At 39.7% G+C, this 16,820-nt stretch overlaps 1 protein-coding gene across 1 annotated transcript; it reads left to right on the forward strand.

The window, feature by feature from the left end:
- The first annotated feature begins 479 nt into the window (after positions 1-479).
- LOC149281557 (NADPH:adrenodoxin oxidoreductase, mitochondrial-like) lies at positions 480-15,311 on the forward strand. The gene is made up of 12 exons (XM_089499137.1): positions 480-489; positions 1,854-1,951; positions 3,866-3,961; positions 6,397-6,519; positions 6,595-6,708; positions 10,624-10,725; positions 10,807-10,914; positions 10,991-11,075; positions 13,467-13,666; positions 14,600-14,771; positions 14,854-15,027; positions 15,181-15,311. Exons 1-12 carry the CDS (start codon positions 480-482, stop codon positions 15,309-15,311), a joined length of 1,413 nt encoding a protein of 470 aa, XP_089355263.1.
- Positions 15,312-16,820: the final 1,509 nt, after the last annotated feature.

Below are 16,820 nucleotides of genomic sequence, written 5' to 3' on the forward strand. Positions count from 1 at the left end.
CAGCCTAACTTCTCTGCAGTTGTCATTGGCATGTGCAGCTTTTCAGCTTGGTTAGCCAATCACCTTCTTGTCATGTGCCCTTTACTCTGAGTAGCACCCATCCTGTATCTTCTAAAGTTAGAAGAGTGCTGATAAATAGATATCTGCCAAGGTTATAAGATTTACGATTATTAGGGCAAGGGCTTTTAGTTGTCTGCCAGAGTTATTTAGATTGAAGATATACAGTTAAATGTCAGGGTTAGTAGAATGCAGTTATATTTTTATTGACCAGGGTCAAGAGCGTCCAGCTCTTGGTTTATTGACTAGGGTTAGGATTTTGTGATTAGGAGACAGCAACGTGTTTTTCATTTTAAATCTTAAAATTGCAGATGTATAGGTGATGTGTTGTAGACTGCAATGGTTTATGTGTCACAATAATAACAACACAATATTGCAATAAGGGGAGTTTAAATATTCACATGTCTCCTAGAGTCAGTTGAATGGAGCCAGGTAAGTATTCCACCCTGCACTGTTTTAGAAAAGTGGTTGTTAATAGTCAATCAACCACCAGGATTTTCTCTCCCACTCATCTTGTTTGGGGGCAAATATGGCACAAGCAGGCTAGTTGGGGGCACCTGTCATGATTAACTCATATAACGTAGTGGATGCATGGAAGGGTAACCCAGCAGAGGTGGTTAGTTTCTTTGTTTAAGCATTCAATGAGTTAATCTGAGGTTGATTTAATGTGTTTCTTTGTGAATGCCCTCTGTATCTGTTCTGGCTAGAGGTGTCATCTTCCCAAAGGACCCCTGTGGTGATTCATGGCCTAACAGATAAGGACCCTGAGTTATAGGAATTCCATTCCTATCTTAAGTGGGGGGTTTCCATCACCTTTACCCCACCATAACTTATTGGCACATCAAAGATGGGACCCGATTCTTGGGGATGGTGTCATATAATCAGTCATGTGGTCAGAGGGGCGTTTGCTTGCAAAAGTCTGATTTAGGGACAAAGCAGCGACCTCAAAGCAGAACTCCATGATATACTCTGATCGGAACAACATCACAAGAAACCATCTGGACTTAAGGAGTTCCCACAGGCCTGCTTATTGGAGAAACTCGTGAGTGAGGGTCCTGTGTTTAAGTCCCTTTGTTTTTAAGAACTGTTTGCCGTTTTATTTTTCTTTTGTATGTCTTGTTTTTTTGTAATTCTGGCACTGTGTAATCTTTGTCTTTTTGCTATTAAAATATTCAAAATCCAAGTCTGTCTTTGGGCTCTAGTATCGATATCCACAAACCCTAAGAGAGGATAACACGTTACCATATTGTTATTGAGTTCTACAGGATATATATATATGTTGGTTGCCCGGGGTGGGTTGATATATATATATATATATATATATATATATATATAGAGAGATAAAGGTTCTAATTCGGATTTCTCACGAATCCGGTATCAAAATCGTGAGTGGTGGCAGACTACCTGGGGGGGGATACAGGCAGGATTTGGGGGTTAATTTGGGGTAACTTATGCCTTGTTAAGGGGTCAAGTTAGTAAATCCAGAGGCCTGGTGCTATTAACCCCTTCATGCCCATGCCCTCCACACAGTCACGGCTTGGCAAGTAGTCCTGACCGTGACAGCACCGACGAGCTGCTTTATGGCAAAGATGCAATAGACAAGTTTGGGGACACTGACAAGCCGTTCGGGGCAAAGATGGCACAAACAAGCTAATAAGGGCTAAGATGACGGAGATCTCATTACATGTTGTAATTATTTAGAATGCACCTTACCTTATTTGCTGCATTCTTTTAACCAGCTTGCTCCAGCTTTTGGATCACTGGATCCTTTTTCCCCCTCTTTTTTCCTTTTCAAGGAGTGCATAGATACCTCTGCAACTTTCCTCATTCTCCTAGGATCTGCATAATTGGAAGTGGCCCTGCCGGATTCTACACTGCTCAACATCTACTAAAGGTAATACTTTTAGTATAGTGGATTTAACTTAATGGAACAGTCATACCATATGTTATATCTAGTATTTGTTTAAAAAAGCTGCATATTAGTCATTTGTATGTTCAGTAAAGAATAGAATAGCTCACCTAGCCGGACACTCTAACTAGTTAAAGTCGGTGGTGGAACAAACTTCATTAGCGTCACCATAAAGAATCCACTCAGTGTGGTGCTTAAGCAGGAAAGTTCATCCAAAATATCACATGACCGTCAACAATAGCAACGTCTACAGTTTATTGTAAAGTAATTAGATAAACCTAAATAACCTCCAAGTGATTCACAAAGTGTTAAGGAAAGGGTATGAACAGGTAGATGCAGCTCCCTCTTAAGTTTTCCTCCAATAGTTTTACCAGCAACAAGTCTTCATAATTCTTTACATGAAAAAAAAACCATAAACACATAGTGTAATACTGTAAGAATAAATTTAGTGAATGGAATTTTGCTATGCTCAAACTGTCAAGATCACAGAAACTCATCAAAACCAATCCCAATGGTGCAGTATCATAACCATACCTGGGAACTCTCCGGGTTTGACCAGGAGATCTCTGGGTGAAGCACCCCTTCTCCGGTTCTCTGGGTCAAGACCCGAACTAGGGCTGAAAGTAATGATTATTTTCATAATCGATTAGTTGGCCGATAATTTTTTCGATTAATCAGGTAAAAAAATAATATGCAAATGTTTCGTTTAAAATAAAAACGTATAATTTACATTAAGATGTGTCATAAACACTTTTATATCTTTATCACAATGGCATTTCTCTATTCGCCTTTTACTGACATAATAATTAAAGCTATATTTTAAAGGTACAAAAACCCAAAACACATTATTTCTCAAACTAAGTTTTAATACCAAAAAACATTTTACTAGTAAATATTAATACATGTAAACTATTTTTTCATATTTAATGAAAAATGCCTCTTGTTTATATTTTCTTTTATTTGCCAACCTGCCCCCCAGTTATGCACATCTCACACCAGCTTGCCTCTCTGCCCCAGAAATGTCTTATACCCCCTGTATGCTACTCTGCCCCATATATGTCTTATACCCTCCTATATGCCAGAGATGCCACTGTGCCCCGATATGCCTTATACCTCCTATATGCCACTCTGTCCCCTGATATGCCTTTTACCCTCGTTATGCCTTATACCCCCCTATATGCCACTGTGCCCCCCTAATATGCCTTATAGCCCCCTATATGCTACTGATATGCCACTCTGTCCCCTAATATGCCACTGTGCCCCTGATATGCCTTATAGCCCCCTATATGCCACTGATATGCCTTTTACCCCCTTACATGCCACTGTGCCCCCTGATATGCCTTATAGCCCCTTTATGCCACTGTGCCCCCCTGATATGTCTTATGCCCCCCCCGATATAAGAAAAACTGACAGCGCTAAAATAGGTATAAAAATATATGCTTTAATAAAGATAGATAAAAAAGGAATAGATAATACACAATACAATATGGACAATACAAACAATAAATCAAGTATTACAGCAATAAAAAAAATAAAAAAACACAAATTAAAGAATGCACGTTATTGATAGATCCCGAAAATGTTTTACCTGCCCCACTAGGAGTTAATATATCAATAGAAGAAACATCTATAGCTGCTGAGGCTCTGCAATCATCTTTGCAGAGCCTCAGTATAAGCGCACATAGCATTGTTTAACAAAAATCTAAAGATTTTTGGGTGCATGCACACGCAAGCGGCTGCTACTTTTGCAAGTTTAGCAATTCAGACCTGTTAACTACTTTCATACATACATGTTCTAATATCTTTTTTTTAAAGAAACATAGTCAACACTGTTTCTTCCTCTTTTATTCCAGCAGACAGGTGTCTTGCCACTGTATGATTTTCTCTCTGTCTTTACAGCATCACTCAAAGCTTCTTGTGGATATATATGAAAAGCTGCCAGTGCCCTTTGGCTTAGTACGTTTTGGTGTGGCACCTGATCATCCTGAAGTAAAGGTGAGGGTTTTGGTTTTTTTTTTTACTAAGTGACTTACTGCCTGTAACATACACGCCAGGGCACATTTCTACACCCACACACTATAACACATACACACTCAATCTAAAACACACTAAAAAATACTCAGTCACACCTCACACCTTATTACACCGTATACCCTTACTTTGTCTGAAGCTCACCTTTCTTGCTGTTCACACATGAGCAGCTGTGCTAGCACAGCAGAGTCAGTTAACAGCATGTTACATGTGCTCCCCTACTCTGCTCCCGTTTGCGTGTGTGGTACTTCGAGTGACTTAGCAAGTCCGCCCTTGTTTGCTGTGTCAGTGATACTTTTTTTTCTCTTAGTCGTCAAATATATACAGTTGGCTCTAAAAATGAGATAATCAAGATGTGATTGAAGTGCTGACTTTCAACTTTAATTTGAGGGGATGGACCAAAATATCATAAGAAACATTAAGAATTACAGCAATTTTCATACGTAGTGCCCCCATTTTAAACATATTGACATTACCAAATTCTAGGGCATACCGCCTTGAGCTGTCTGGCACTCTATAGTACTAGTATGTTTTCAGAGGGATTGTCTAGGAGAGGCTTTCTACGGAAGATACGAGTGAAGTCCTTGAACATTGCATTGGTAGAATGGCCTTGCAGATAAGAGACTGAACTTTAGAATGTCAAGCTGTTCTTTCCCTGTTTATTTTTACAGTTTACACAAACTGAATTTCCAGAAAGAAAAAAAGCTTTTTTTTTTTTTCTTTCTCTAAAAGAAGAATCCGTTCACGTTTCTATTAGATGTTTTTATGTAAAAATGTGGGGTCGTTTCTTATCCTGTTTTACTCCTTTTTTATGACTAAATATCTTTACCGCTGTGGACGAAATAGTCCCAGATATCTGTGATACATGTTCACCTCAGATATTTCAGTAAACCGCAAAGATGCTACATAAATATTCTATTCAAAACAACCAACTCTCAATAAGGGGTCAACCCCTTATTGAGAGTTGGTTGTTTTGAATAGATTTGCAAGAAGTTGCAAGAAGTGTTATAAAAGAGACAGAAAATGTAGACTCTGTTAACATCACATAAATTGCACAGAAAAGCTTATTAACCCCTTCAGTCCCCTATGGAAGTACTGGTAAGTCTAAAAAAAAACACATCCCAAGAATCCCCTATGGACGTACCGGTACGTCTTGCCCTTCTTGCAGGGACACTTCCCTGCCGCTACACGGGAGAACTGACAGCCTGTTTGACAGCCTGGACTCCCCTCTGACAGCAGAGGCCAGCATCGCTGGCTTTCTGCTGCCCGATCTCATGTAACAGCTTCAGGCACTAGTTTTAACTCAATTTCTCATCCTACATTTTCAGCTAATCTTCTAACTATGGTATCAAAAGAAAGCTCTATCTCTCCTTGAAACAACAATATATAATATATATAGTATATATTACATGGGTACACTATTCACAGGAAAAGAGAATTACTGAACCGACAGCGCAAAAATGGCAAAATTGCTCTGGGACTTGAGGTATCAAAACCCCCTGGGACTGAAGGGGTTATGCCATTGTATCATTTTTGTTTGATGCGTATATTCAACACAACTCTGTCAACACAAAAGTCAATCCAAATACCTTGGTTTGCCGTGTACAATCTCTAGTTAATTGGGTGAGCGTTCTTGAAAGTGATCCATAACCTGAACTACCATTACAAGCATGAACTTGGGCATTCTAGCAAGAGCGATTTTACAGGTATAACCTGTAACGTACCGTATTTGCTTGAATATAAAACAAGGTATTTTTCCAGAGCAAATGTCCTTATTCAAGGTCATTTTATAATCGAACCTCAAATAGAGGTCTGACTATAAGACTAAGATCCAGATACCCTGCTGCGCTCCAGGGGACCTGCGGGGGGGGGGGGGGTAAATAAAAACAAGTAAATTTTTCTCAATCCATAGTTTTTATTAAATATGAAAAAAATAATTTACATGTGAATTCATATTTACTAGTAAACCTTTTTTCTATAGGGTATATTCAGACTATTTTTTCTAAATTAATATTCAAATTTTGGGGGGTAGTCATATAATGGAGCAAATATGATATAATGAAACTAATGCGTTGAAACCTCAATTCACCTTCCCACTTCCACTTTGCTGAATAACTTTATCTACGTTTTATATTTTGTACCAATTAAATGCGGACCTGTGGAGTTAATCAATGTGATAACTGATAGTGTCACGGTTTCTAAACATTCACAGCTCAACATTTGCTATATATTTTTATGAAAGTAAAAGTAGGTTGTTTTATATTAGTAACGATGGAGTCAAAGGTGTCATAGGTGTTTCCCTTTTCTTTTTGTTTTCTAAAATGTACTTTCCCCCAATTTACCTTTCTGCAACAGTCAATTTTATTATTACTGTGTTTTTTGTTTTTTTATAACTCCAGAATGTTGTTAACACATTTACTCAGACAGCCAAATCTGAGCGGTGTGCATTTTATGGCAATGTAACAGTTGGGAAAGACATAACGCTGGAAGAGCTGCAGGCTGCTTATCATGCTGTTGTGCTGGTAAGTGGACATTGGGGTGCTGGGTATGAAAATGGATTTCTATACATGTCTCATACTGCCTGAATTGTCTCACAGAGCTACGGGGCTGAAAGTAAGCGTGAGCTTGGGATACCTGGAGAAGAGTTACCTGGAGTGTACTCTGCAAGAGACTTTGTTGGCTGGTACAATGGACTCCCTTCTCAAAGACATGTGAGTGTCACTGGTAACTGTAGCAATAGTCCCCATTAATATCTGTGCTCCCTCCACACACAAAGCAATCAATAAACAATTCTGTTATATAAACAGGTGTAAAACTTATATGTACAGCTAGCTTAGCACTGAAGAAGAGATGGTTTTATTTAACTTTGTGCACACCGTGCAATGTCAATGGAGTCCATCTCACTAATCGCTATGCAATCAGTAAAATAAGAGTTAATTTTTTTTTTAAATAAAAAAAAAAATTGAATGAATAAAGAAAACTTCTGGTTAAAAGTAAATATGTCCTAAATAAATAAATTAAATATATATATATATTTATGAGCAAGTTCCAAAAAATGGTGCTGTATCCTAGCATGGAAAATACCAACATCTGAAATACCATTGGGTGTCTAGTTTTCAAGCAGATGTCAAAATAAAAAAAACAAAAATGTGCAACTTCCTAATGTGTCCCTTTAGCCCCCAAAACTACCTGACGGACCTATGCATGGGCAGTATCGCTGTACTCGGGAGATGTTGCTAAACCCATATTGGGTTGTTTGACAGTGAAGTATACCAGGAGCTGTAAAAGATACAATGTGTGTGGGGAAAAAAATTACTATCACAAAGTTTGACAAATGCTAGTAGTAGAATTAGTGAATGGGAACAGTTAAACTACTAGCATTTAAAATACTGTGGGTGTTCTGTCCTCGCTACACGTTACCCCGTGGCATGTGTGTAGTTTGACATGCAGATAAACCGCCCTACTTTTCAATAGAGAACACTGTATGATGAAGTCAGTAGATTTATTGAATTATAGGAAATGTGCGGTGAAACTAGAAAACAATAGAGCAGAAAACATGAATAAACACATGTTCATATACAACTAACATGTCATCATAATACAAGATGGCTGTAACACAACATGTAATAACATAGATGACATGTGGAGAACTGGTCTGCTACTCACAACTTAAGACAAATACAGCTGCTGCTCCTGAATATAAGAGTCTGTGTAACTGGTGGCAGCTGTGACTGAGAATAACTGTGGAGTAAGTCCACAAGCTTACCAGCGATGCTGCCGCATGGAAGTTACAGTCTTTCTCTTCTTAGCACAGTCTGTAAAATGGAGTTCTCTTTCCCAGAATGCCTCACTTCACTGAGGAGGGATGGGAACAGCAGAGGGGCAAAATACTGAAAGGCAAAGTCAGCCACTAGATGGAGTGCCTATGTAATTAAGCACACTACACAGTACATATAGATGCTGGAGGCATGACAGTGGGGTTTCTAGTTTTCAAAAAATATGTTTTAAGGGTGGTAAAACAACCTGGCATTAAAGATGTCCCAAATAGGACATGGGTGCAGAATGACCAGTTTTGGGGAAAAATGGTTTTGAAATAGCAAAATTATACTTGTATTGCCCTATAACGTGCAAAAAATATTGGGTATTTCTAACGTCAGGACAAATATGTATTTTATTGTTACAAATATTAAAAAGACAAAAATACAAACATTTATACATCACATAAATATTGGTCCATGTACCCTACCAAAGGAATTACTACAGGCCAATATTATACCTTTTTATCAAAACCCAAAAAAATCCATCAACTATAGGGAACTATAGACCAATCTCCCTTATTAATTGTGATGTTAAACTACCGTATTTGCTTGATTATAAGACGAGGTTTTTTTCAGAGCAAATAGAGGTCTGATTATGAGACTAAGATCCAGATCCCCCGCACCGATCCCCCGCACCTCCTATCTCTCCCCCCCCCCCCCCACACACACACACACACTTACCGGGGCAGCGGGTTGACGTCTACGCGATCCGCGTAGACAACGTCCGCTGCAGCCGGAAGGAGACGTCAACCCGCTGCCCCGGCAATACAACAGGAAATTGGAAGCATCGGTAAGTGTGTGTGTGTGCGTTTGTGTGTTAAATGGGGGCATAGGGCATTTCTGTAATGCCTTATACCCCTATATGCCACTCTGGCACTTAGGGGGTTAAAAGGCATATTATGGGGCAGAGTGGCATATAGGGAGGAATAAGGCATTTCAGGAGGCAGAGTGGCGTTAAAGGGGCATTTAATAGAGCACTCTGCCTCCTGAAATGCCTTATACCTTCCTATATGCCACTCTGCCCCATAATATGCCTTTTAACCCCCTAAATGCCAGAGTGGCATATAGGGGTATAAGGCATTTCTGGAGGCAGAGTGCTCTATACAATGCCTTTTAACTCCCTTAATGCCACTCTGCCTCCTGGAAAGTCTTATACCTCCCTATATGCGACTCTGCCCCATAAAATGCATTTTAACCCCCTAAATGCCAGAATGGCATATAGGGGTATAAGGCATTTCTGGAGGCAGAGTGGCACATAGGGGGTCAAAAGGCATACCATGGGGCACAGTGGCATATAGAGGGTTAAAAGGCATATGGGCCACAGTGCCATATTGGTGTGGCAAGCCTGGGGGCAGATGTGCATAACTGGGGGACAGGTTCGAAAATACAAGGAAATAAAAACAAAAAAAATATTTTTCTCAATCATAGCTTTTATTTAAAAAAAATAGTTTACATGAATTAACATTTACTGGTAAAACTTTTTTCCTTTAGGGTCATCTTATATTCAGGCTTTTTCTTTTTTTCCTAAGTTAATATTCAGATTTTGGGGGGTCGTCTTATAATCAGGGTCGTCTTATAATCGAGCAAATACGGTATATTCCACAATATTAGCTGAAAGATTGAAAGAAATAGTTCTCCTATTAATACATAAAGATCAAGTAGGTTTTATATCACCGCTCGTATCTATCATTAGAACCTCTTCCCCAGCATATAAGGAGAAATGTAAACATAATAGGAGTACCAGCAGGCCCTGAACACCTTAAGATAAACCTATACGCAGGTGTTATCCTGCTTACTTTACTAGAACCGGAAATATCTGTAAAAAAGGTGTTACAAGAATCTGGGAAAAATATGGGAGGCTGTCGAACTATGAACTAAACATTTTAAAATCATCAATATTGGGTCTAAATTTAAAGAACGAGGGAAAGGAGAAAATCCATTAAGAATATGGATTTATATAGTGCAAAGAGAATTGAATACTTGGGTATACAAATTTTGTATATAAAATGAATGAGACTAATTATAGTATAATAAGGGAACAAATGATTAAGTATATCAAGGAATGGGGAAACTAGAGATATCATGGTGGGGACATGAAAGCGTATATTCCCCCCCCAACTGGCTATATATTTTTAGACTAATACCCTTGAGATTCCCCAAAAAAACAGTTAAATGATATACAAAAAATGTTTTAATTTTATTTGGGCAGGGAAGAGACCCAGTATATCTCAGAGGTTAGTATTCAAAAACCTAAAAGAGGGTGCCCTTAACCTTCCAAACATAAGCAGGTACCACAATGCATATTCCCTGTTCCATTTAAGCCGATGGCAAATACCTGATGGTAAAAGTGAAGGGTGGTATACGATAGAGCAATCTCAAACTAACGGAATAGACTAAGATCTGTTAATGTGGCTCCCTGCAGAGCCCCATACGCAACAAACTGCGATCTTGAATATTTACGTCCTTTGTACATTGTCATGTTATCTTTCCACATTGTTTTGGGCACATTTATAACTTGGCTGATTTTGGTACACATGCCAGTTTTCTCTTGTCCTAAATGTTTTTCTTCCATCTAATTTTTTTTCATTCGGTACATTTCTTAGGGTTCTGTCCTTCGGAGGAGAACATTAGTTGTTGCACTTATCAGTTATAGTGCAAGGATACAGTACGGCTAAAATTATTTATTCTTTTGGCGTATTCTAGATTTGAACGGAAAATATTTTGGGAGGGGCACTTTTAAACAGTCTTAACGTGTTCTATTTCAATGTAGCAGTCCTGAAATGTAGGTGTGACATCTATTTTTCACAGCTTAACCCAGATCTCAGCAATGAAACAGCAGTTATTTTAGGACAAGGAAATGTGGCTCTTGATATTGCTAGAATTCTGCTATCTCCTATTGAGCTTCTGAAGGTAAGTATAGTTTTAATTTTATCCTATTTTACAATGTTCCATCTTGGACAATGACTCTGTTGTTTTGTATCCTCATAAAAGAAGACAGACATCACGCAATCTGCTTTGGATGCTTTGGTTCACAGCCGTATTAGGACAGTTTGGCTGATAGGGCGACGTGGGCCCCTGCAAGTGGCCTTCACCATAAAGGTATGTTTCTAAAAATGATTGACGTATGCTGTAGCAACACTTAAATATAAGCCAACGATTACTCTTCCTTCTTCAGGAGCTCAGAGAAATGCTGCAGCTGCCTGGTACTCGTCCAAGGCTTGACCCTTCCGATTACGAGGGGCTTGGAGACATTGCTAAAGGTGAGGAAAGAGCCATTAGTGTGTCCATTGCATCTCATCTTCCTTACTGTCTGCCCATTACATACTTTTCTGTCCTTTTATTATTTTAAGTTTATTATTAAGTTTCCCAGCAATAATTGTGAATATTACCTCGGCGGGAACCTACCATGCAATATGACCTCATATTAATGTTTGCTCTTGCCAATGTGCCTCTATACCCGTGTTGATGTCACCAACCATCATCTAATGGAGTGTAGCAGCAGAAAAACTGTTACATTAAAGAGTAAAGCAGGCATATGTTTATGTATAAATGGGGGGTTCATGGGTTATGATTAAGCTCTTATGTATAAGTGGGAACCCTTGGGGTAAACATATCTGCATGATTCTGTGTTGTCAAAGAGTGATAACAAACATGAAAATTCCTGATCTATATTTCCTTGACTCCCCTCTGTCTCTTACATCCAGCACTCAGTAGCACTAGGGTGGCTTCTGTAGGGGTGCTTATACTTTGGATTAATTAGGACAGGGTTAAGGTGGCACAGCATCCCAACAACTGCAGAGTAGAATCAACTGTGGTTGCCCCGACTTGGCTTGTAGGAGTTCTTCTTGGAAGTGTTTATTTAAAAAGAAAAATGCAAGGTGAATTCTCAGCCCTGACAAACCTTCTAAGTGAAAGCTGGTTGCTTGGAATTTAAGATACTGGATCTTAAAGGGCAGCTGGCAACACAGAGGGACATTCTCAAAATGGAGGGCATCTTATTGAGCAGGCACTGGCTGAGATTAATGCTGGTGAAGGTAGGGATGTGGTGGAGCTTACCCAGATCCATGCTCTAGATAAAAGAGGTGAAGTGAGGGTAATAGTGCTGGGGAGATCAGATCTGGCTTTGCGACGGCAGGATGATTTTGCCTAACAGCCAATTGAGTAGCCCCTGTTGTCGTAGGAGTCACTACAGGGGGCAATTGCCCCCCCTAGATTATTCTTTACCCCCACCGTATTCTGGGGGCCCTGTGGTGAATCACATTGCTGACAGCAATGTGTTTCACCACAAAGCCCCTAAATGGTAGCGTATCTATAGGGGAGGGGCATGCAGAGAGGCTGCCTCCCGGGGCCGCGCTGAGGCAGCTGCAAGATTGTGATTTCCCCAACAAGCCCTGCTCGGCAATCTCCCTCCAACTGGCCCAACATTGGGGTGCGCGAGGTCTGTCACTTCAGACCTTCGTTTCCTTGCACCAAAAGGCTGGTGGTAAAATCAGTGCATGGAAAATCCCAGCATTTAAAATACCCTGGGGTGTCTAGATTTGAAAAATATATGATTTTATGTGGTAAATTGAACTGATCGGCTTCAAAGATGTCTCAAAGATGCTAATAGGTGGCAGAAGGACCAGATGTCAAAGCTCCAAGTTAAAAATGCACACTTCCCAAATGTGGTGTTTTGCCTCCCAAACAACCTGACGAACCCATGCATGAGTGGTATCACTGTACTCGGGAGATGTTGCTGAACACACATTGGGGTGTTGTTTGACGTATACAGGAGCTAGAAATTCATACCCAAATTACAATTTGTGTGATAAAAAACACAAAATAAATGACTAAAGTTTGACAAAGAGTGGTAGTAGAATTAGTGCATGTAAAGGGTTAAAATACCAGCATTTGAAATACCTTGGGCTTCCTATTTTTTTTTTAAAAGATGTGGTTTGATAGGGGTAAATTGCATTGGCCGGCTTCAAAGATAGGAAATTAGATGATATGATCAAAAAATGGTATCTGAAGAAAGCCCTTCTTGTCCTGAAAAAAAACCCCAATATATAACTTGTGTGGGTACAACAAATGGGAGAGGAGAAAATTACAGCTAAACACAAGTACTGCAAAAGTGTTAAAACAGCCTTGGTCATGAAGGGTGCAATAAATAAAACAGCCTGGTCTGTCACGGTCAGGACTACTTGCCAAGCTCACTCTGTTTGGGGACAAAGTTGTCTCACTCTGGGCTGTTTGGGGACAAACTTGTCTCACTCTGGACTGTAATCTGTTTGTATAATCTGGGTGCTGGCCAGGTTCTATGCCTTTGGGGTGTGCAACCTGTGATGTATGCCTGTAATGTAGGGGGTTTTATCTATACCTTTTAATGCTGAGTTTACATGTGATTTCCAATTGATTTATACCTGCAAAGCTTGGTTTGTGTGTTATTCTGTTGATCTATACCTGCTATGCTATGTTTCCATACATTGTATTTATATACCTGCGAATACAGGATTTGTATGTCTGATTCTGTTTATTTGATCTATACCTTCAATCCTGAGTTCACATGTGAATTTCAATTGATCTATACATGCAAAGCTGGATTTGTGTGTTATTCGTTTATGCTATGTTTCCAAACATTATTCATACTCGCCATTCTGTTCTGTTGTCCGCAGACCTTCCCCGACCCAGAAAGCGCCTCACAGAGCTTTTGGTTAAGTCAGCTTTAGAAAAGCCTGCAGCTAAGGATTGTGCACGCTGGGACCAAGCCAACAGAGAATGGGGCCTGCACTTCTTAAGAAATCCCATCCAAGTTCTTCCTTCTAAGGATGGAAGAAAAGCAGCAGGAGTCCGTCTTTCCATCACAAGGCTGGAGGCAAGTACCGCATTTGCTCGATTATAAGACAACGCCCCAACATTTGAATATTAATTTAGGAAAAAAGAAAAAGCCTGAATATAAGACATCCTTATAGCAAGAAAGTTTTACTAGTAAATATTATATAATGTAAACTTTTTTTCATATCTAATAAAAACTATGATGGAGAATTTTTTTTTTTATCTTCTTGTATTTCCCAACCTGCCCCCCAGAAATGCCTTATACCCTGCTATATGCCACTTTGCCCCCAGATATGTCTTATACCTCCCTAAATGCCACTCTACCTCCAGAAATGCCTTATCCCCCCGACTTACCAAGGCATTACTAGTCTTGTCCCCTGTGCTTCAGACTCCCTGGTGTCTAGTAGGGGCAGCCAGTGGACATCTGTGCGATGTGCGTAAAAAACCAAAAAACAAAAAAAAAAAACAACCCTCCACTGCCCAATAGTTTTGCCGGGGCTTCTACGTTTAAGCACCGGAAGGTCATGTCACATTGGTGCTCCGTCGGAAGTGCCGGCAGTAGCGGAGGTTGTCTGCGTGTAGCCGTTCACCGGCTGCCAGGGAGAAGGATCCAGGTTCCCTGCAGCGATGCGGGGGATCCTCCTCTCTGGCGCAATGCGTGCAGACAACTGCCGCTGCTTCCACCGGTCCTTCTATGATGGAGCACTGAAAGGTCATGGACACCAGCGGTCCGTCTTAGAAGCCCCAGAGGAAGTGCCGGAGGTTGTCTGCGCGCATTTTGCAGACATCCACCTGGTGCCAGAGAGGAGGATCCAGGTCCCCTGCAGCGCTATGGGGGATCTGGATCTTAGTCTTATAGTCAGACCTCTATTTGAGGTCATAAGGCGAGGGGTATTTTTCTGAATATTTGCTATAAGAAACAAAAATGAAATATACTCTCTGAAATAATTGGTTTCCCTATGCTGTTATACAGGGTACTGGCGATACTGCAGTTGCTATTCCCACAGGCCAGGTGGAGGATATATCGTGTGGACTAATTCTCAGTAGCATTGGCTATAAGAGTGTCCCTATCTCCCCAGCAGTGCCTTTTCTTTGTGAACAGGGAATAATTCCAAACTGTATGGGTAGAGTAACAGGATATCCAGGTGAGTATTATTCCTATTACAAACTTATGTGAAAAATGGAGAACAGTCACTTTCTGGAAAGAAAAAAATATATCTTTTGCAGGTCTGTACTGCAGTGGTTGGGTAAAGAGAGGTCCCACTGGTGTCATTACAACCACAATGACAGATAGTTTTGACACAGCACAAGCCATGCTAGAAGACATAAATTCAGGAGCTCTTAGCTGGTCAGACCCCAAACCAGGAGCTACAGCAATAAAAGAACTAATTACTCTCAGAGGTATGGTGAGATTCAATGTATCATTTTATTTTTCATACCATTGTAACCCCTGTATTCTACTTTGCTCGTATCTATGGTATGTGTTTTTTATTTTACTTTTGAATATTGCATCTGATACATTTACTGTTCTCTTTCCCTTTTGATTCATCACAGGGATTCAGTCGATCTCTTTCTCTGACTGGCAAAAGATTGATTCAGTAGAAACTGCAAGGGGTCAGAAAATTGGGAAGCCTCGGGAAAAAATTCTAGATCCAGAAGAAATGTTAAAATTCGCTTGTCATTAATTTTCCGATTTCTCTTTTTTAATGAAAGATGTGGGTGCAAAACCAAAAACTGTATTCCAGTCTATCACTGGATTGTGAAACATTAATTTCTGTTAACATATTACTGTAATAGAGCCTTCATTAATGTGAAACTTTATTTTTATTTACTGAGGGTGTTTTGTGCCCATAAACGTTAGACTTTTTCAGCATTTTTACACTTTTCTTAAATTACATTAATATAATGAAAATATTTTTCTGATATTTTAGTATGAAAATGGTCCCCAAGCCAGTTCAGTTGACCAAAATACCACAAAATATAATAAGCGTCTTGAATTTTAAAAACCCAACATACATAGATTTTTTTTTTTTTTCTTGGAGGTTACAGGGCACAAACTGGAACATATCAGTTCCCTTTTTCACACTTTGACATTTTTAGATTTCATTTTGTGAGGTCTGTTTCATTTAGCAGCCCACCAGCTCAAAATATCCCCACAAAAGTATTTATTTTAGGAGAGACAAGCCAGGGTATTTTATTAGGAGCATTTGGACATTTATCATGCATCCAGTTGGTCACCGTTCATTAAGGAATTCACAAGATTTCTGGCATCGGGAACTGCTGTTGACAGCTATCCAGCCTGCCATTGAATAACTCTGACCGATCAGCAGCACTCATTACTCATGAATGGATCCATTCATAATGGAAGTCTCTGTACGCAGGAGCGCACAATGCTACTTTCTTAATGACGTTCCATACCGGTTTTTGGCCTGCTTTTTCATGACCGCATGAAATCTTTTTCTCTCCCAAGTGGATCTTTTACTTACTTACATATTGCAGTCTATTACACTAAACAAACTTGCCTTAGGGACACTCTTCAGAACCTTTTTTTTTTTTTACTTCAAATGTTTGTAAATGCAGAGTGCATGGCTAGGTGCTTGATTTTATACACCTGTGGCAATGGGTCTGATTGAAACTCCTGAACTGAATAATTAAGAGGTGTGTCCGAATATATTTGTCCATATAGTGTACATGCCATCTGTCCCCAAACAGCTTAACAGGGCCATCTCTGTCTCTTAACAGGGCCATGTTTGTGACCACTTCACGGGATAGGGGCGCAAGTACATGTGGAGAAAAATGAAAAACAACAACAATAGTGCAGCAGAAGGTGAACACTAAATAGTGTAAATGTGCGATGCACTCACAAAAGTTGTAGTATTGGGAGCTCTTCAACAAAAAACCAACGGGCTTACGATCTTCTTTCAGTCTGGAAGCATATAAAGCAGAAACCCAAATGGTGCAGAATCTTTTTATCCAAAATTTTAATAAAGTAAAATAAAACTTACAAGACTGGTGGCATAACTCAAATGACGTTATGCTAGATAGACCATATATAGTAAAAATCCTGAGAGTGGGACCGGAGATCAAGCATCCACAGATATATCAGGATCCAGGAGTAGCAGCATACACAGCCATATACTCAAATATAATAAAATAAAATGAAATAAAACAAGTTCTCAACGCGTTTCGCCGTG

The sequence above is a fragment of the Sceloporus occidentalis genome, unplaced genomic scaffold (genome assembly GCF_023333645.1).
Source record: "Sceloporus occidentalis isolate IW3139 unplaced genomic scaffold, rSceOcc1.0.p SCAF_130, whole genome shotgun sequence".
Taxonomy (NCBI): domain Eukaryota; kingdom Metazoa; phylum Chordata; class Lepidosauria; order Squamata; family Phrynosomatidae; genus Sceloporus; species Sceloporus occidentalis.